At 37.3% G+C, this 23,036-nt stretch overlaps 1 protein-coding gene across 1 annotated transcript in view; it reads left to right on the plus strand.

Annotated features, from left to right (window-relative positions):
* Positions 1–23,036, plus strand: part of LOC122814280 (receptor-type tyrosine-protein phosphatase C-like) — a 1,011,948-nt gene that overhangs the window by 884,675 nt on the left and 104,237 nt on the right. Inside the window, exon 23 of the mRNA XM_044086871.1 lies at positions 8,358–8,489. Coding sequence (XP_043942806.1) covers positions 8,358–8,489 — 132 coding nt within the window. The remainder of the gene's footprint in view (positions 1–8,357; positions 8,490–23,036) is intronic.

The raw sequence follows: 23,036 nt of genomic DNA on the forward strand, positions 1-23,036 counted from the left end.
GGAGAAGACCAGCCAGAATCAACTTGGCCCTGCGATCCCACAGAGCCCGAGGGTTAAAGGCTGCACAAATTTTGTAGCCCGAGGTAAAGTGGGGAACCCCTAAGCACACAATGCACAGAGTGTGGCCATTGGCCGGGGATAGCTTATGGCCACACTCTGTGCATTTAGAGAAAGTCGGCTTCTGGGAGTCCGACATCACAACCCCACAACAACAAAAGGCTAACTAGGAACCTAGTTAAACACACGCTTGCACACACACCAAGGGCAGGAAGGGGAGGCCTACAATAAGCAAAAGATACAAAGTTTACTACTTTAACTTTTTTTTGAGCGAAAAACCTGAGGAGAGGAAGAAAAGGGGTAGCACTATCCACGCACACACAAACTTAGATCGCACAGTTAAAGATGGACCAAAAAAGTCCCACTCTACCTGCCTGGAGCTCGAGATCACGTCTTGGCAAAGCCGTGGCAAATGGGATCTGGGGGTTGGAAGGAGGTTGCAGTGTAGTATGGGTAAGGGGAGGAGCTTGGAGCTCTGATCTTAGCTTGGAAAGCTGCCGGCTCGGATCCGTATCAGATCCAAAACCCACATGTTGATGACCAAATTAAGTTAAATACTTCAGATCAGTGGTATCAGTAACATTATAATGTGAAAACTGTCCTGTGCAGTAGTGTACAATATGTTACTTCAGTATATAGTTTAATCCAATCTGTATCAGGTACCCATTTATGAAACAGTTGTCGCCAAACATTTTCTTTCTGTAACATCAGTTCAATTTGTACATTATTTTTTTGAATTTTTACATACAAAGATTGCATAGTGCATTTTGTCCAGTTTACAAAAACTGTCATGTTACCATCAAATTTCAACTGATGTAACTGTATAGCATCATAATTGTCTAAAAATTGCTGCTGATAGTTTATATTTTGCAGGTGTGCCTTCCATATCTCTGGATTCCAAGATGCTTGTAAATGTACATTCTGAGAGATATCTTCCCCCACTGTTTTTAAACGATTAGTTAGAATCTCAGTATCAGCTGCATTAATAACTCCAATGCCTGTGCTTAGGCCTTTTAGCAGAGTATTATACTAAGCTCTTTTATTTTGCATAATATTGTTTTGGACTTTCTCCTACAAGAGTACATTGTTCTAACTCTTTCTGCAGTCCAAACTTAGTTTGGATCTGCAACAAATCATGCTGCAAATTCTGAGCTGAAAATGTCTGTATGGCATGTACTGCAGTGGTTTTATCTGGTACACCAGAAAGGTGTTCTGTAGGATACAATTGCATTCCTTCCCTGACTGCCTTTTTTTGCCATCTAATCAGCATAGTTATTTAACTGAAAAATCTCATTTGTAGCTTTTTGATGAGCTTTTACCTTTAAAATACTGTAGTAACCCACAAGGGACTGACTACGAACTAAATTCCAAATAGTCTGTAAAACTATTATCAACAAACCCTCTCTTTGCCCATGTAGACATATGCAGCCGCAGAGAATTAACTACGTGTGCACTGCCTGAAAAAACATTTCCTTCATATTTCATGAAATTAGATAAGTAATACTTATCTCCTGCCTTTATTGTAACTTGCCTGACACTAAATAATGGCAACCATTTTGCAAACACTGCTTGACTGACATCATGAATCAGTTTATTTAACTGAGCCTCATTTACCAAAGCCTGTATGGCATAATGTGGTGTCTGTACTATAATGTCTTTGGAGAAAGCTGTTAAGTATTCACTTTGTTTTAAACCCCAGTAAATGGCAAAAAGTTGCTGAATGCATGAGTGATATCCCCTCTCAACATATGTCATTTTTTTACTGAAGAATGTAAAGTCTTTTTTCATTTTAGCATCAGAGCTGTGAGGCTACTCCTGTAAAAGCACAGCAGAGAGTGTGTTGGGTCCAGCTGCTGCCTGTAACAGAAAGGGACATGTTAAACTTGGACCTACTAGTTTTGTAGCCTTGGCCAATGCTACCTTTAAATCACAATAAGCTGTATTTTCCTTTGGTCCTCGCTCCAGAAAGGGTAATTCTTTCTGGCTAGAAAGCATGTCATGACATGAATTGTACCTGCAGTGTTTGAAGGACCTGTATCACTTTAGCTAAATGCTGTTCTTTTGTTTCAGACACAGTTAGTGTAAAATTAAAAGCATACCCTTCCCCCTGTAGTATACATACTGTTTTTGCTGGAGTCTGTACTATTTTTTATGCTATCATACAATTACAGAATATTGTAAGAAACAAAAGATATATTAACTTAACTAACACATGCTTAAAACAGATATATTTACATGATTTACATTTACTGTCATTTAGATGAAAATAAAATACATGCATGTCAGTCTTGTGACTTCATGTGTTTACTCCGTTTAACTACTCTCATTTGATTTTAGAAATGTTTTGTTATTTAAGTGTCTTGCTGCAACTGAATGAAAGTTTGTGCTGTGTACGCTTGACCATTTTTGAAATGTAGAATAGTATGTCGTAAATTATTTTTTATCAGCATAGTTAACTGCTGTTGCTTTAACTCTTTACTAGCCGGATTATATTTGTCAGTATTTTGTTCTGCTGACTTTAAAGGTCTTATGCACTTCTGAAAAGGTGTTTACATATGTTGTCTGAACTTTTTGAACTCACTCTATGTCTCAGAAGTTTATTAAATCTGTTTGTCAGTTTATCATGAACCTCATCTCTGTTCTTATCTGCTTTCTAATGTGCAGTGCTTTTATGCCACTTTTGCTGTATATAAGCCATGAAATGCTGAGAAATAAAATTGCAGAAGCAACGCTCAGATGTATTATTGCATACAGTGCCTACAGTTTTAAGAACCCAAGCTTTAAATGTAATCATGTTATTAAAAATACCCTTCTGTTCATCCCACTTAGGGAGAGTTTTAACATTAGCTAAATGTGCTGCTCTAGCAGCCTCAGATTCCTGTGTCTCTAATTGAGCTTGTAATGTGTTAGTCTCCTCCCTTGCAACAATTACATCATGCTGTGTGTTAGCCAGTTGCTTGTCATATATATTTTTTTTTGCAAACGGAAAATTAACCCTTTTATTATACAAATAGCTTTACTGCCTTGTTTAATAACAGTTTGTGTAAAGGTCTTAATTTCAGTCTGTGAGACTTTCAAAAACTGAGAAAATTCTTTTGTACATTTAGTAGTGTCAGCATGCAATTTACCAGATGCATTGCATTTATCACAGTAAATCTGAAAGTGACCCATGAGGTCAAGATAAACTCCTGGAAATCAGACTGAAAGTACAAACTTTGACATCTACATCCCCTCTAATAAATCTTTAGAAACAGAAACCATTGTCTGTGCTTTAAGCATCACTTTATCCTGGTTGTGTTCCAGGTTTTGTACAATACGTTTATGACAAGGCATGCAAAAAGCAACATTTAAATAAAACATTTTTGTACATTCTGTGACACTTTTGTCTTTACATAGTAAAAACTTACAGGTACTAACATGATGATTATACTATGTATTTAAATAATTGCACACATCTACATATGATTCAGATGCATCAACAGTAAAATACTTAGTGCACCTCTTGGCATTTTCATGATTTGCATTCATTGTTAAAAGAAAAACAGAAGAAAATATTTACCACAAATGTTCAGGACAAGGTGGCCAGCCTTGACATGAAAATCAGTTGTGGGAGAATTTTCTGCTGTCAGTCACTAGATGCTGGTGAAGTCAGGTCCAACAGTAGGACCCACTCTTCATATTTCACCAGCTGTCTGAAGAAAAATGACTATACTGCCATGTACTGCTCTGCAGTGTTTATCCTCCAGTCAATGGACACAGTTTTAGGAAAGAAGAGTCAACTCAAAAGAAGAACTGCGCAGGAATGTCGCACTGTGAGAGGCACCTCTACAGGCCCCCGGTTGTTTTGACTGGTTGGTCTGGTCTCGCCACTGTAAAATTTAAATACTACTCTATTAAGGTTGTCTGCACCATTACTCAATGAAAACAATTGAGATGGTTCATCTGATACGACATTCTTTACTCTACATATGAAGTAGACATCTAGTATAACAATGAAAGATATACACAAATAACAAAGCCGTACTTCAGCTTACAGCATCAGATCTGTAAGAATCAAAGTCTCTCATACAAAAGAAGAAGTCCCAATCTTTATAGTGTCTTTTTTTGCCTGCATCAGCAGTTTAGAGAATTTGCCAGAATAATAAGTCTTTCCTTTGAAGCTGGTTTGATAACAGTTTGTTTTTCATATCGCAAACATTCTGTTCCTGAAGAATAACTCCTCAGCCTTGCTCTTATCTTGCACATCCTATTGACGAAACAGAGCTGCATACAAGAGTTCATCTTGACCTGATTGAGGGTAATAAATTTCACAAACTGCATAGTTTATAAAGATAAAATATTTTACTTCTGACTTCTAATAACAATGAATGCCAAGCTATATGCTTTTGCCAAGAGTTTAAACTAAGTGCACTCTGTACTACATTGAAAAGCAGAATATTTATTTTACATTTTCAGAAAAATCCACTTAAAGGCATTTTTAACCTGTTCATTACTGAAAACAGAATATTTCATTTCTCACAGTTCAGGCTCAGCAAATCTAAACAACCAGAGTGTTCATTTCAGTAATTGTTCAGTCTACTGAAATTGTAAAATCCATCTTTTACTAAACAAGAAACAATTTAGTTTAGCTCTTTTGTCCCTGAACCTCAGGACTTCCTGAGAACATAAAAACACACTTCTTCTTCTTGAGTTTAAATTGGCCATACATTTTTACCATTGGTTGAAGGATTAAGCCTACTAATCACAGTTTTAAAAGAGTAGTAAATGTAAAATACCTACAAAAAGCAAACCAGAATAAATATAATAATAATCCAACAATTTTAAAAAAGCATTTTTTAAATCTTAAGATTGGGTGGGAGGTTGGCATAATGGTTAAGGTATTTCCGTTACCGACTCAAGGTGGAGGGTTTGATTCTCACATGGGGTAATTGGCTAGGCTTAAAATGGCCCACAAGGGCAGTTAGCCTAGTACTAATCTATGAACCTATGAGCTACATATCTATAAAGTAAGAAATGCAAGTAAGAAAGCATTAGTAAAATAAAAATAAAAACAAGCCATGAAACAAAATGTATTGTGAATATAACAAACTTGTTAAAAAAATTATATTAAAAATTATTGTTAAAAATATTTTACAGTACTTGAACTAATAAATATTGATGTTTGTGTGTATTTCATATCGCCGTATGTTACAATTTTTCTGCTCTCATACTGAGAACTGGTTTAATAGAGACATGGTTGTTCAACCCTGGTCTAACTGTTGCATCTAATTTTGAATGCCAAAATAATTCTCTATATTCCAGTGTGTTTTCCCAATGCCCCCCTCTTACATTTGATTGGACAATTTCTAATATACCAAATTTGAACTTAGTAATCCCAGTACAAACTTGGGAGTGTGTAAACAGTGCATTTTTCTCGTTGCTGTTTTCAAATCGTACATGTCTTTGTTGATCCTTTTAACTAATCGTCATTCCGTCTTTCCCACATAGTAAGCCTGGCATTGATCACATGTTGCTAAGTACACTAACCCCCCTTTTTTATTTTTTTTACACTAATTCCTTTAAATCACAATTCCCTTTCTGAAAGGTGATCTGTGTTCCACAATAATTGTCTAAAGAAAAGGTGATATTTTCATTAATATAGGGACATATTCTATACCATCCACATTTGGTAGTGCCTAGGAGTCCATTTTTATGCCTTTCTCCAAAATATCCTTAATGTTATTTTCCACCTTGTAAATAAATAATGGGGTCTTCCCTACTGTGTCAAATACTTGGGAGTCTGTTTTCAAAATATACCAATTATTTGTAATAATGTTTTCCCCTCCCACTGATTTCATTAAATTTAATAGCCATAGCATTTTGAAATATCTTCCTACAAGTCATGTCTCTAAAAGGTGGAATCTCATGTTTGTTTCATTTGTTTCTCCATAATATTGGAGGTATTTGGTGCCTCTCTTCTTAGCTACTTCTTTCTCAAGCTCTAACAATTAGTCTAGTGGATATCCTCTCTGAATAAACATACTTCTTATGGTTTCCAAATTTTCCATCAACTTTTTGTCATCTGAAACCATTTGAGATGTCCTAATATAGCCACCCTTAATAAGATTATTTTTACATGGATGACCTGCTGTTATGATACAGGTATGATTTGGAAAAATTATCTTTTCCATAAATACTCAAGACCAAGTTTCCTCCCTCTGTGGAGAGATTCACGTCTAAATAATGAATCTTGGAAGTGTTACTGTTGTACGTAAACCTTAAAAAAATAGTGGTATCTGAGATGCATGATATAAAGTCATCTAATTCAATAGAGCTTCCTTTCCAGATAATAAATAGTTATCCAAAAACCTGTTGTATGACAACCATATTTCATTATAAGATGGTTTGAAAATAAATCTCTTTTCCCACGTAGGCATAACCAAATTTGCAAAGATGGGGGCACAAGTTGTCCCCATCTACACCCTACTAACTTGTTTATCGAATTCTCCTTCAAAATATATAAAACTATCCCTGACAATAATCTCAGTCAATTCAACCAACAGTCTTGCTTCTCTGGTGTCAGTTGATATGTACCCAAACAAAGTATTCCAACCCCGCTTCATGTGGAATGCATGAGAAGAGGTTGTTGGATTATTATTATATTTCTTCTGGTCTATTTTTTGTAGATATTTTATGTTTACTACCCCTTTAAAACTGTTTGATAACCTTAATCAATCAACCAATGGTAAAAAAGTGCAGGTAATTTAAACTCAAGAAGTATGTTTTTATGTTCTGAGGAAGTCCTGAGGTTCAGGGATGAAAGTGTTAACCTAGATTGTTTCTTTATTAATAAAAGATGGATTTTACAACTTTGGGGGACTGAACAATTATTGAAATGAACATGCTGGTTGTTTAGGCTTGCTAATCCTGGACTACATGGATCATCTTGGTTTATTGGATGAGAATACCCCTAATTCTGTTGCTGTGCAGATTGCATGTACAATTCTTGAGCTGTTGAAGAGAAATGGAAATAATGATGCTGAAAAAAGCATATAATAGGGTGATTATGAAGGTGATGTGAACAGAAAAGAGTACAGAATGTGAGGAAAGATTTAAAGAATATGTTGTGGGTTTGTAAGACATTTAGCATAAATTTGATTCAATTGCAGTAACAAAAAAGAAAGGACAAGTAGGAGAGGGTATATCCAGGAAATAAAAGGAAAATGGTTTAAGTATGGAAATAGAACACAGAGAGACAACATCTGACACATGCATTTAGTTGCTAGAATGAGTAATAGAGAGAAGGGATAGTTGAGGGCCAGCTGCAAAACTCACAGTTAATAGACTTTCAGACCCTATTTAAGTGCAGCTTGGACCAACAGACAGGAAATCCAGATATCCCCCCTGGTCTGGCACCTGTGTCTCTGATCAACAGAGGCATTCAGTAAATCACCACACACACACACACACACACACACACACACACACACACACACACACACACACACACACACACGCACACTTACACATAAATCAAATCTGCTGGTCACATTTGGATTGCACAGCAAGGCTTATAAGGACCATAGTGATCACTAGCCTAATATACACCTATGAACCTCTGAACATAACATGTTATATAATAATACCCTGCATATTTTACAATGATACCAGAATTTTGTTTGGTTTGATCATTTTATTATTTTTAAATATCCCTTTGAAAGCTAAATAAAGCTATGCTTTACACAAGGTTAACTTTTATTCTTTTCATATTGCTACTTATTTTTAAATTTCCAGATTTAGATACATAATATATTAGCTTTAAAAAACTGTATTTAAGAGCATGTTCCAGTCTTGAAATATAATTTAATTTATGGCTGTGGTAGAGTGTTGATATATACATAAGAAGACCGAGTACACTGAAAACAAGAGCAAATAGATATATTACCTCTGAAAACTGACTGTTGTGTTTAGTAGACCTCACTTTGTCAAAGAAGTCATACAAATGGGTATTCCATAACCATTGTCAGTGTAATAGTGTAATATGACCCAGATCACTGCTGGTACCACAATTTCAAATTTAACCCTGCAGAAAACTTTGTGTTTACAGATTTAATGCGCATGTACAGGTGAATAAGGCTGTGTGCTAAAATATTTCATATCATAGGATTATTATCATGTTTTACTCTCTAGATAAAAGGCTGGATGCACATACACAAATAGGTAAATAGATAGCTAGCTAGCTAGATACATAGATAGGAAAGAGGGAACGTGTTTTACCAACTTTCAGAGAAGTGCCTTATACTTTTTTTTTTTTTTTTAAGAATTTCTCTATACAGTACTGGACAGACGAAAATAAGAAAAAACAAACTTATGGAGATATTGAAGTAAACTTCTGTGAGATAGAGGAATCACCTGGCTTCACAATTCGAACAATGGAAATAAGACACACTAAGGTAATGGAGAAATATGTTCCTCTACATTTATCAGACAGATTCAAATTACCAGCATATCATTTTCTAAGCACATTATTATCTATATACAGTTTTATAAATGGGCTTTAAGCAGAAAAAAAATTAAAAAAATGATTTAAGTTTTGTTAAAACTGAGTAGTGTGAGTGCTTTGTTTTGCTGAAAGAAGTTCACTTATATTTGAAACATGTTAATTAAGATTTTAATTCAGACTCCTTTTTCATTGGATTAAGTAAAGTTCCATAAATTATTAGGTTCCATGTACCTCATTTAGTGCATACAGGACAAGGATGCAACCTGGTGATTTCAAATCTATAGTGTTTAACTTCATGATCAATGTTTTGCATTGGAAGTCATTGCCAATGTGGTTTATAAGTGCATTCTGGTAGAGATCCATCTATTGTAGGGACTGTCCACTTTTTCAAGTTCGTGTGACCATGGAGTTTGTATATAAGGGTGTAAGTGTTTGACCGCTTCATGAAGCACACTTTTAGTTTTTTCATCAGGATGAGTTTGCATTGTTTGTATTTGTCATGTTGAGTCCTCTTAGAATGTGGACACTTGATGAATCATCATGGAAACTGTATTATCTGATAGGAATATCACTGGATAATGTTTGGAAAGGCATATTCAAGATGAGCTAGCTTGGAAAATCTTCTGAGGATTATTGCTAGGCCGAGCCACACTCAGACATCACCAACATGCACAGTATTGTAGAACACCATGGCAACTTGACAGAACAGTTTTTCCTCTGCATAGCAATGCATCCTATTTGAAAGGTGCATAATTCTAAAGACAAGATAGGGCAACTAAAATACAGAAAAATGTGCCTCCCCTATGAATGATTGATATAAGATCATTTGAAAGAAAAGCATTCCTTGATCAGAATTGATTAAGAACGTAGAACATCTCCCCATGCAATCCTCCTGTTTAAAAAAAAAAACTCTCCCAAACTTGTATGTAATTACTGCATCACTGCATGGCAATGTGGAACAAAGACACTCCCCATTAAAGTGCAGAGTGCTCTCAAACAAATAGTTATCCTGCTGTGCCAAAGAAACTACTCTTCATTCTAGACAAAAGGTGTTTTGACCAGTTGTGTTTGGGCAGTTGAAACCCAATAAATTGGTCCTGAATCACCTGTATGGAAATCAAAATATTTGCTGCAAACTAGTCATCTGCCTGTGAGTGTACGGTCTCACTGCCCATTATCCCTTGAGTAAAACTAATATACCTCTTGTGTCCATGTTCTGGGGTACAGAGTATTTACTGTGGAGCTAACAGACTACCCCAACCCTGATATGTTCTGTAATATCCATTTCACTGCAGATGAGTACTGCCATGTCTAACAACCTTATGAAATCTCTGCTGAAGCAAACTAGGAGTAATGCAGTCAGTAAACATACTGTAATTTATGAGTATTTATATCAAGAACCTCACAAATCAGTTCTTCCTGCCCATGTTCACGGATACGTTTTTGTATTTAGTCTGGATTTTTCTACCTACTAGGGTTGTTTTATTTGGCAACTTGCACCAGATGTTGAACATTGTACATAGGCAAGACAAAAAGGATGTTACATGATAGGATTTATGATCATGTTAATGATATCAAGAACAAAAAACAAACTAATGCACTGTACAGACATCTGAGGATATGTTCAAACTTCAAAAGGCTTTTATTTTTCATTATTAACCTAGTAATGATCTCTGAAAGTGTTGGTGACTGGTTAAATCTTTTGGAATTGAATAAGTTAGTCTGAAAGTTAAAACTGAACACTTGTTAAGAGACCAGGGCTTAATGATACTTTATCATTTTCTGGTGTACTTAAGCAACAAGTCTGTATTTTGTAGTTTGATAGTTTCATGAATTGTTAGTATTTTATGAAGGATACACTTTAGATATGTGGTGTATCTTGCAACGGAAATTTTAAATATATGAAAAAAGCAACTGAAATTTTATTGTGTTGTTTTGTTTAAAGACTTATTTTCAGTGATTTTTTTAAGGGTATATTTCTAGAAGTGTTTTTCTTCTAGAATGTCTGTTTGTTATGCTGTCACATTTTTATCTTGTGGGAGTTAATTGTTGGGGACCATTTTTACTTGGCTGAGTAACTCTGAAGAAGTCCTTTCAATTATTAGGATGAAACTCTAAGTTTATTGAAATTGTTTGTCTGACTTTTTTTGTTCTAGAATCTTTTAGCCTGTGTTTTTGTATGATTACTGTTCCATTTTTATTGTCTTGTTTTTGATATGTCTAAAAATTTATTTAAGCTAGAAACCTATATCATTGTTTGGGTTGAAAGCTATTTGTATATGTACAATGTCACTACACAAGAATCATCAGAGCACATTATTCAACACAGAAACCTTTTTTGTGACATATAGTTAACCATTGTCACCACAGCAGGTACAGCAGGCTTTTTGCAGGATATGCTCACTGAGTGATTCTTTAAAGGTCTATAACAGCGGTCTCCAACATTTTTTGCACCAAGGACCGATATCAATGTAAGACAATTTTCCATGGACCGGCCATCTCGCTGTATGCATAATAAAGTAGATATTTATGTATTTATTTATTTGTTTGTTTGTTTAATGAGGAGGACAGACCCAGGGAGAAAAGCTCCAAAATACAATAAAAAGACAATTGGCAATAATTACCAAAAAAAAAAAAAAATTGTACAATCTGCTTAACAGCATAACATTGATCTACTATGGTTGAGAGGTAAGTAAACCTAATGGCAACCTTACTGATTTTGTTTATAAGAGCAATATTTAACATCTGTCCCTATTATTTGGCTCTGTCCAGCATACCTCTCAACTGAAGTCAGAAAATAATGACAGACAGTTGAGTTTCATATTTCATACCCTTCAGAAAATTCATGCTAATGCAAAACCTGTATTTCTATCAACTTTCAAAGTTTGCAAGAGCAGCACTTAAAAGGGTCCCTATTTTGGGCCTTTGTCCCCCCATTATTTTTGGCTTTGTCCAGATTTCTTGATCTAAGTAAGAGTTTGAGAGGTGTGTGTGTGTGTGGGCGTGTGTGTGTGTGTGTGTGTGTGTGTGTGTGTGTGTGTGTGTGTGTGTGTGTGTGTGTGTGTGTGACGGGGGGAGAGTGAAGAGTGGGAGTGATCACTGCAGCAGCATCAATGAGGCTTGTGTACCTTTTATCCATAACACACACACACACACACACACACACACACACACACACACACACACACACACACACACACAGTCTCTTTTGCATTTATGCATGCATTCACTCACACACATCGCTCTCACTCTTTTCCGATCTCTCACACACAGTCACTCCCTCATTCATAGCTGCATTCACTCACACATCACTCTTACTCTCTTCTGATCAAACACACACAGTCACTTTCTCATTCATACCTGCATTCATTCACACATTGCTCTGTCACACTCACATGCCACACACCCACTTATGCAGTCATTCATACATCGCTCTCACTCTCCCGATCTCACACATACACACACAGTCATTCCTCATTCATACCTGCATTCATTCACACATCGCTCTGTCACACCCACATGCCACACACCCACTTATGCATTCATTCATACATCGCTGTCACTCTCCCGATCTCACACATACACACACAGTCATTCCTCATTCATACCTGCATTCACTCACACATCACTCTTGCTTTCTCCCAGTCAAACACACACTCGGTCACATCCTAATTCATACCTGCATTAATTCATTCACACATCGCTCTCACTCTCCCAGTCTCACACATACACACAGAGCCACTTCCTCATTCATACCTGCATTCACTCACGCATTTATTATTATCTCAGAACAAATCTGCGTATTGCCGTGGATGTTCTTTACATAACTATGGAAGGACTTGTGGTTGTCTGTACTATCTGCTGAAATTCTCTTTTCATAGCTAGCTTTAGAGAATTTGATGAGGGATCTCAACTTTTTGTTGAGGTTGATAAGGGAGTTTTTCCAGTCTTGGGACTTCACTTTATTCTGCATATGTTTCCTCCTTCTATTATAGAGTTTATTTATGGCAGGTGACCACCAGATTGGCTTCCTTTTTTGGAGGAGAGCATCTTGGTTCTATTGGGTATGGCAAGATCCATGCATTTGTGTACTTGTTCGTACAGTGCATTGGTGTATGATTCGGTGGTCATGCAACTATTCTCCATTTACATGGGTGCCGTGAAGTTAGCCACCTATCTTCTTCGGAGCCCAAAGTTAGCTTTGGAGAAGTTTTTCATGGTGGTTACCTTTGTGTGTGTTGGGGGGGGGGGTGATTTCCAAGGTGATTAGTTTGTGGTCAGATCTAAAGTTTTCATAACTTGTGTGACATGCTTTATTTAATCATTGGATATCTAAAACTTGATGTAGTGTGTTTATAAACTCCCACTGCATGATGAAAGTATAGAATTCTTAGCTCTCAAATTACAGACTGTTGTTTGGGATTACCTTATCAGAAATACCATATCAAGCAAAGATATTTCAGTACTACTATTACTATTAAAGTGTTTATAATGGCATTAATCTGCGTTTATCTAAGGAAATTCTAATATGTTATGTAACAACATTTTCTCATTTTGATTCTGATTTGTAAGCATCTTATCTTTGAAACAGATGCACAATCTGCTCGGACATCTTAGGTCAGAAGACATTTCTGCCCTTTCCTTACACATGGAATGTCCAGATGAAATTCATGGATTGCATATTACACAGCATTATGCAAACTTAACAGGAATGATAAATCTATAAGCCATTTTCACAGTGATGCTCCTCGTCTTTAAAAAAAAACACTAATGTCTGGAAGAATTGATTTAGCATTGTATGGCCATCCATTCATAAATATATCTGATATAAATTGCATTTTCTTGTTTTCTGTCGTAAAGATGCTTAGCACTTCTAATTTCTCATTTGGAATAAGTAATTGTGAGGTAATCAACAAAACTTGTATTTTTTTTCTCTCCAGTTCTTCTTTAGTCTCCAGCAGTATGCAGTTTTTTAGGGTATTAGACATATGGATAATTTACCTGGTCTATACTGATACTTTTTCAGACTTAGTAACATTGTTAGAAGTCTGTCTGGTCCTTTATGAACAGATGTTTTGAAAATACACTGTGTTGTCTTATAACTCCACAGTGACTAAGTTACCAAAGATGTAATCATGAATTGATTGAGAAGCAACTTCTGCCCTTGTATTTGTGCATACCATATTTAAGCTGGCTCCCTATTATGCTGTTGCAGACACAGGTTGACGAATGCGTCTTTGTCAAACTGTAAACTGCAAAAAGGCAAAATAGCGAAGCAGCTTTTCAGCAAATTCTGTCCCTGGGAAAGAATTCATTTGGCCGCTTTCGCTACATTGCCTTTTCAGCACTGTAGTGCGATCTTGGAGTTGGTATATTTAAGTAGGGGGTAGGGGGCCACAGCCCCCTACGTTAAGTAATGTTTTACAGTTATTTTTTTGTTTGTTTTGGAACAGTGATTGCTTTTCATTGGCAAATAATCACTGTTCTGAAGTTTCAAAGTTTTTAGCTTTCACTTAACTGGGGTTGATTATCTGTCATTTGCTCTTCTGAGCATGCGATATGATAATATAGACCCTTTAAGCCCTGATTAAAGCCCATGACCTGCACACCACTAGTCTACCTTTATGCAGTTGTAAAGCTGCAGTCTGTGTTGTGTAGCATCTTATTTGAAATGTAAATGGTGGAGGCACATCAAAGAATTTCAGAGTAGGTCCTTCACTATAATTTTTTAGCATTTTGAAACTCCTGTTTTGTTCCTGTCAGCAAAACTACATAAAATAATGGTTTCTTTGCTTCCTTAGTGACATATTTCTATCTCACAAGTTTGGAATGAATTTGGAAAGACATTTCACCATACCAAGAAATTTCATTGGATATGATCTGGCATGTGGCTTCTGCACTATTCACTATTGCACTGCTCTTCTTATAATCTAGTTTGAAACTTTCAGAAGGAAGAAAAAACACTATATACTTGAGAGCTGATACACAGATTTCACACTTAAGAAATATTTAGTTTCGAGCTTTATTGCCTTAGTCTTTGCAGGAATTCCATATGCCAAATCTTGTTCCTGTTTACTAGCTCCACAAGCCAAAATATCATCAATTATATTACCTACACAATCTAGCCATTCAGTTGTCTTAGCTCCTAGTCCTTGAAACGGGTCTATATTATATTAGCGAAAATCCTTTTAAGCGAATGCGAAAACACCGACATGTATTGCGTGAACTGTGAATATGCTGAATGCACTAAACCGCAAAATTCAAAAAGTCGAATCCCCATAGTTGGCCAACTCCACCTCCCACTACATACTGCCTACCCAAACAAAATAAATAAACCACATACATACACTAACCAAAACCCTACTTCTAACCCTAACTTAAAGCACCAAAACCCTACTTCTAACCCTACACTAAACCTTACATACATTACTATCTATGCACTTACCTTAACCCACCCCCTAACCCTAAGGGCCGTAACTATCGCACACTTACCCTACAGAGATATACCAAAACAGCATAAATAATCCACACATACATTTAACAAAACCCTAATTCTAATCCTACACTAAACCTTACATACATTACCCATCTATGCACTTACCTTAACCCGCACCCTAACACTAAGGTCCGTAACTATCACATACTTACCTTACAGAGCTATACCACAGATGGGCCAACCATGACACTTCGACATTTCTAATTTTTGCGGTTTTGGACATTTGGCGTTTCCGTGGTTTGCACAATACATGTTGCTCTTTTCGCATTCACGTAAAAGGACTTTCGAGCATTTAAATGGAACCACTTGAAACACTTCTGCAGTAAACAGGATTCCAAAAGGCAATCTCAGAAACCTGAATTTACTCTGAGGGGTGTTAAATGTGCAAAGTTTCAAGCTAGTTTCATCTAGTCTATTTTCCCAAAATCCTTGAGTTACATGAAGTGCTGAAATGAACTTGGCATTAGGCATTGTCTCAATGTCATTTTCTGTTTTGTTATGTGGCTAATGATCCATTTTGATATATATGTATGCCTTGGTTTGTTTGTCTTAAAGATCTACATATATTCTGCACTTGTCTTACTTTACAGCTGTTGCCATTATAATCACCCATTTGTTTGCCTTTATTTGTTTAACAATTGCACCCACAACTTCCACGGACATCTGCACTTGCTCAGTTCTTCCCGAGTGCTGCTAGGACTCGTCTTGCTGCATGGCTAGCTGGTATTGTCAGCAATAAAATACAATACTGTTCTTTCCAGACAGACTGCCTAAATTAGTAAATAAATCAGAATATTAAGGTATAAGGGATTTTATTCACTGTTGCAGTATGCATCATGTTGTATTCCTACCCTAATAAACGTTACATCTTAAGTCTGAAAGATCAAAGTCAGTCTGGCTGATCTGGTGATAGAGAATGAGATTGGGACAAAACCAATATTTACTTTTCATTTGGTCACAGAGCTATATGCTTATTTGCAAAAGGAGTCATTATATTTTCAGTTAAGCTTAACAATACAGTTGCTGCAGAAAGATATTTAATTACAAACCACTGTAGAAATGAATTCCTAAACCCTGCATTGTGTTTTACTTCACATCTGGCATCAGATATTTATTATCTTGCTATTTAAGCTATTTACTACTGTTTCATGCAAGCTTCTGATTAAGAACCTCACACACAATGTTTTTAGATTGATCACTGCAGCAGTAGCCTAAGCAATATGGGTTATAGCCTGCATAAGATGTAAATGCCAGCTTTTCAAAGCTTCAGGGCATATACCATGTATGCAAACAATTAGTCAACATAAGATGAACAGAGTAAAATACTGGTTTTGGTGCCCTTCAGAGCTTTCCTGTGGCTGAGTAGTGTTCTACTCTACTGGCTTATGAGGACTGACTTCTCCAAAGCAGATTATAACCTATTACGGGATGGTATAAATTGCTTTACTGCACCCCCCCCCACCGATGGAACTGGCAGCTATGGCGAGATCTACTCCAGTGATTTATACAAACACCTGTATAACTGCATTGACTCAGCCGTACCTGATAGGACCAAAACAAGCTCCTCAAAGAAGAGCAAACCTACCTGGTGGACAACTCTCATTAACAGGCTTTACAATAAGAGGAAGAAATCACTGTCTAAGAGGGAGTAACCCCTAAACTGGAAACACACCCTCCTCAGTTTAAACAGGCAAATAAGACTTCTTGTGAAGCCCTCCAAAGCAAAGTATGAATCAAGATTAGCTTCCTCAATTAAGGACAACCACAAGGCATTCTTTAGTTACACCCGTAACCTAAAAGGAAAGGCCCAGATTTGTGCCGAACTGGTAGTTAATGATACCACATATACTGAGCCTGTAGACATAGCTAACCTGTTAGCTGACAGGTTCTGTGAAACTTCACCCCCCCACCCCCATCCACACATCATGTCTAAGGCTAAATCACACCATCTATGGGACCTGATAATATCCCAGGTTGTGTCCTGCATGGGCTCAAACAAGAATTAGCAACACCACTGGGTACTCTTTTCAATCATAGTCTAAGCACCAGCTTCATCCCAGCTGAATGGAAAATGGCCACCGTTATCCCCTTGCACAAAGGTGGTGCTTCCACCGACCCCAGGAACTATAGACCTATTAGCCGGACCAGCCTTATCTTCAAGGCCATGGAGCGAATTATCATGAACTTTATCATGAACTTTATCAACAAAGATATAGGTAATTTCCAAACATGTGACCCTATTCAGTTTGGATTTGTCAAAGAGAGATCATGCCTGTTAAACCTGGTGGACTTCTTTGAGACAATCACCAAGGCCCTGGACAAGGGGAAATCTATGCATACAGCCTACCTAGACATAGCCAAGACTTTTGACATTATCCCCCACTCAGGCATCATTGACAAACTCACCAAGGATTAAACCCTTAAATCATTAGATGGGTCATTAACTGTCTCACTAATAGAACCCATATATTCAAAATAGGGGAATCCACCTCCAATAGCAGACCTGTAACCAGTGCTGTTCCACAGGGCTCAGTCCTGGGACCTCCACTGTTTGGAATGTATTTCTCCGAAGTACAAGCTAAAACTAAGGGTCTGTGGCTGCCAAAGTTTGCTAATGACTGCAAACTGGGAGTAATCATAGAATCTCCAAATGATAGCTACATCTTTCTAGAGGTTCTTAGACAAACAAATGATTGCCAAAGTCATGGCCTTAAACTCGATGCAAAAAATGTTTATCATCCCTTTCAGTAAGTGCAATGTTCCTGTTAACTACCACATCAGTAACAACACCCTAAGTACGCATTCAGTGGTGAGAGACCTGGGCAGACAGGTTGACAGCAACCTTACCTTTGGTCACCATGTCTCCATAGTGGTAAGAATGGCATTCTATATTGCTCATCTCATAAGTAAGAGCATTGCATCCAAAAAAAAAGATATTATAGCCTCTTTGTACTCTTCCCTCATCAGGCCAATAATTGAGTACAACACCCCTTTTGGTATGTAACTTTCCAAGCAGATGCAGCAATTGGACAGACCACAAAGGTTCCTCACAAGGAAAAGTCAAGGTCTTCAGCATCTGTCCTATGTGGATTATCTAAAATCACTGTCACTTTATTCTGCTTCATACAGACTACTCAGAGGTGATCTATGCCTTGCATATAAGGCAGTCTTTGAACCTGTTTATTGGTAATGCTGTATATCCACAAGTCAAATGGTACATGGGTTACTCACTCTAAAGACCTTAACCTGGTATGTGACATTAATAGAACCTGCTGGAGGGACAGATTTGTCTCCTAGAGGTTGCCACACCTTTGGAATGTCAAACAGCACCTCACTGGCCCTCTTCAAATGCCGTCTGGATGATTGGATGGATAACCATAAATTCACCCTGGGAGTTCCACTTGTGTCCCTCTTGGGCAGCAGCAATTGGTGCTGATCATGGAAATAAGGGTAGAACTTGGCTTGGCCTGTAAGGGCCCTAGGGCCATTAGCCTAGTAACTTCATATGATCCTATAACAGTCGGCTACCGCTGTTCGTTTGTTATGCAGATAAGTTCCCTTTGGGGAAAAAACCTTCCACATTACTTTTTTTTAAGTTTTTGTGAAAAACAACTATTATATTGCTACAGTAAGGTATTTTATTGACTGTCATGTTACTTTTATGTGCTTTTAAATCTACCACACTTTTTTTTACTTTTGTGGTAAAAAGTTGTTAAATATTGTTGAAAAGTACTTTTTCTGTGGGGAAACTATGATTATTTTTATTTTGGGGGGTAAGAGAAACTGTTTAAAGTACATTTTACAGTGTTTTTATGGGAAAGTGACTTTTTGCAATATTCCTGTTTTACCAATTATTGCTGCTTAGCTTCTCCAGAAAGCAAGCACCATTTTTGGCTTGACCATACAAACTACTGGTCCTTCAGTCAGACCTTCTTCCAGCAAAAAAAAAAAAGAAAACATTAACTAAAAAGTCTCTGCCATCACAGCAGACTGCTAGTTTTCCACAGCCACAGGTGAGAGACTCTTTTGTAGCCAAAGTTGGTTCTGCAAACCCCTCATCTTTTTCCTTTTATCTCTCTGGTGTTGTCAATACAGTCACTGTGACCCAGAGGTTAGTCACATTCTCTGCAGCTATTCAGGTCCCCTCATTGGTCAAGGGATGATGCTTTCTTCTGCTATGGGAGTCAGGGTAGAGACTATGCCCTTGCTTAGCCAGAATATTTTGTCTGTCCCTTGGGAAGCTGTTGCTGGCAATACTAGGTCAGTTGGCCCCAACCTCCCCATCAAAAAGTGACTCAACACTAACAGTTTAACTTATCCTGTGTCCATTTCTCTGCATAGGATTAATATATATTGGGCCTAGCTTAGAGTTTTGTATAGGCTATTGACCCTTCTTATCAGGTGGTTTCTGGTAAAAGAAAAGGATTAAGATTTTGAATATGTAGGGGACTGTGAAGGCACAGATTCAGATTTTTCTCCTTGGGTTTCTGATTCAGATTCTAGGAGATTATGGTATCTGAATCTCTCTGTGAGGGATTCACTTTCTCTGAGACTATTTCCAGAATGTGCCAGTGTTTTCAGTGGGAGTCTCAGTTCCTCTAAAAATACTATGAGTTGGTACAGCTGAAATTCCTGAAACCTTCACTCCCCCAACCCAGTGCTGTCGGCATTGGAGGACATGTTTCTCACAACCTGTGGTTTCACTGGAAGTCAACCTTCTGCTCCTAAGAAGGCAGATAGACTTTGGAAAGTTCCTCAACCTTTCCCAGACCTGAACCATCAGCTATAGCTTTTTAGTTAATCCAGCTGCTGCTGAAGATTTTGTTAATTCTAATCCTTTTCCTTCTGAAAAGGGTAGTAAAGCGACTGATAAGACTGGAAAAAAGGGTATGCTTCTGCAACTTTGATTTTTACAATTTTGAAATCTCAGATTTATATGTTAAAGTTTATAATGACTAACTGGGAAAGTAGGAGGAACGTTTTGACTGTAGTATCCTCTTGTGAGGAAAATCTGCTTTGTGCGGTTTAGTTTCTTCTATTTCTTAGGTCACTACTCATTGTTTGAAGTGTTTATGACTCTGTAGATACTGCTCCCAGGGCTGTTGCAACTGGTACTGTATAGAAGAGGTTTGCCTGGCTGCATTCTCACAACCTTCCAGAAGATGTCAAAAATTAGATTTTTAATTCTCCTTTGGATAGTGATTTCAGTTTTTGGACCCTCTGCTGCAGTGGTTATCAAAATGTATATCAAGAAAGGTAAGTTGATTCAGGGAATCTGTCAGATTTCTGTTCCCTCACCATCTAAATTTTCCAAGGGATTTTCTGCTCCCTCATCCAATTTTGACAAAAAAACAAAATAAACAGTCTCAGCAAAATGCTAGTAAGTGGACATTTAAAATAACAATAGCAGGGAGGTTCCAAAATGAAAACTGGACCCCTCCACCAGAACAAAGGACAGTCAAATAAGAAAGCAACAGATAACTTCAGACAAATGAGTTCTGAAACTGATACAGCTTGGATACAGATGGCAGTGGATGGAAATTCCTCATGTTCAGGGAATTCCTTCTTATTCACCAGACCAAACCCTTCTCTTCCCTTCTCTTCTATAGCACATGCTGTCTCATGGAGTAATAGAAGCAGTTCCTTCTGTCTAGGTGGGAAAAGGATTGTATTCCAGAATGTCTTTATTGACAAAGAATAAAATTCCTGGAGAGCAGTTCTAGATTTTTCTTTCCTGAAGAAGTTTAAGTGCACAAGTTCAAAATGTTTTCACATCACAACCTGTTCCCGTTCATTCTATTTGAGTTTTTAGTAACCTCAGATTTAAAAGATGAACATCGTTATATTCCTATACATCCAGATTTCAGGAGTTTCTTAAGGTTTTGTGTATCTGGATCAGTTCTCTCCCTTACCCTTTGGGCTACTGACTGCTCCAAGAATGTTCACAAAACAGCTAGTTCCTATCACAGCCCATAGCAGGCTACAGGGTATCCACATTTTCCATATTTAGATGACTTACTTATCTTTACATAGACTTTTTTAAACATGTCAGGAATCTCTCTCTTAGATCTCATACACTGGCTGAGATTCGAAAGGAATATTCAAACGTCTTTTTTGACACCATCACACAGGACTATAATTCTGGGGTGCATGCAGACACCTCAGTACAAACAGCTTTCATTTTACAGGAAGAAAACAGATCTATATTTAGATCTGTTCCAGGAATTATGCACTCATACTTCTGTCACTGCAAGAGAATACCTCAGGATAATGGCAATTATGGCATCCATGCTTCTTATGATGGCTCTTGCAAGACTCCACATGAGAAAGATGCAGTGATATCTGGGGTCACTTTGGTCCTAGCACCAACATCCATTATATTTTACAATTCAAATGTTGTGATTTCTGAATAAAGAAATCACTAGGTGGAGAAACCAAATGTCCCTGAGTCTAGGTCTCCACTTCAGCCCCCCCACGCTCCAAAGTAGTCTGTTACTATAAATGCCTTGGACTTTGCCTGGGGAGCAGTGTCAGGGAGGATGAAGTGCAAGGTCTCTGGGAAAAGAAAGACAAATCAAAGAACATAAATGTAAAAGAGATGCTAGTTCTTATAAAAATGCTCAACTCTCTGAATCATCTGTGGTCCACAGGATCTCATCAAGTAGTTTACAACAATACCTCTGTGATGTTATACATAAACAAGCAAGGGGGAAACAGATCTTACCCCCTATGCAGACTAGCCATGCTAGAATGGGATATAGCTTTACAGCACAAACACTCACTACAGGCATATTAACATTCCGTTAGAGCAAAATTGTGCGGCAGACAAGCTAAGCAAGAAAAAGGCAAACTGTCACAAATTAAATGGAGCTCCTCAAATAGACCTCGCCTCCTCTCTAAACAATCAACTGACAAAATTCTGTATCAGGACTCCTTGCAAGAAGTCTGAAGAGAAATGCATTTTATTATCCTTGTATAGGAATGTTCCTGTATGCTTCATATATAAGCAATATATTCATATATAAGCAAATGGAAACTATTTTCTAGTTGGTGCCAACAAAATAACGAGCACCCATTCAGGGCTAGTGTTTCTTTGGTTTTACAATTTTTGTGCAAGTTGCTATCCTATAGCCTTTCTTACTCTTCTGTCAAGGTTCATTTGTAAACCATTTCAGCATGTCTGCCCATGGATTCCTTCTTTTAATTCATTCTCATGTGAAAATGTTTTAAAATGGGGTGTTACAAGAAGCCTCCAAGATAACTGCTGACTCCTCATTAGGCCTTATTTTTGTCTTAGAGAAACTAATACTTGCTCCATTTGAACCAGATCATTGGGTTAACTTGAGGTTCTTAACATGGAAATCAGTTTTATTGATTACTCTGACTTTTGCAAGAAGAATATCTGAGTTGCAAGTTCTTATGGTGTGTCAAGCTTATTTCATTTCCAACAGAGACAGGCTTTCTTTGAGAATGAATCCTCCTTTTATGCCTAAAGTGATATCTAAGTTTATTTTAAGTCAAGCCATATAGCTAACTGTGTTCTTTCTGGAACCCAAGAATGAAGAAAAAAATATATTTCATTTTGTGGATGTCACAGACACCACAGGTACTATCTTGACAGAATAAAATATTTCAGAACTTCAGATCATTTGTTCATTTCTTGTAAAGATAACACAGGACAACTCATGTCAAAGTAGATTATTTCCAAATGGTTGCCTCAAGCTATTACCTTTTGTTATTCCCATCACAACAAACCTGTTCTGGGCAGGGTCAAGCCTTTGGCATCTTCTCTGTCTTTTTGGAAATGGTTGAATAATATAAGTATTCCAGAAGCAGCACCTTGGACCTCTGTGCATACTTTTACCAAGCACTATAAACTAGATTCCTTTTCCAGTTGTAGGACAGGCTTTATTAAGACCATTCTCCAGGGTTTCTTTGACTACTTCTTTCCACCTCCCTGTTGTTCTAAGCTATGGTAATCTACTCATATATCTCAGGCTT

This window comes from Protopterus annectens, chromosome 10.part0, assembly GCF_019279795.1.
Source record: "Protopterus annectens isolate FY-2018-M chromosome 10.part0, PAN1.0, whole genome shotgun sequence".
Classification (NCBI taxonomy): domain Eukaryota; kingdom Metazoa; phylum Chordata; order Ceratodontiformes; family Protopteridae; genus Protopterus; species Protopterus annectens.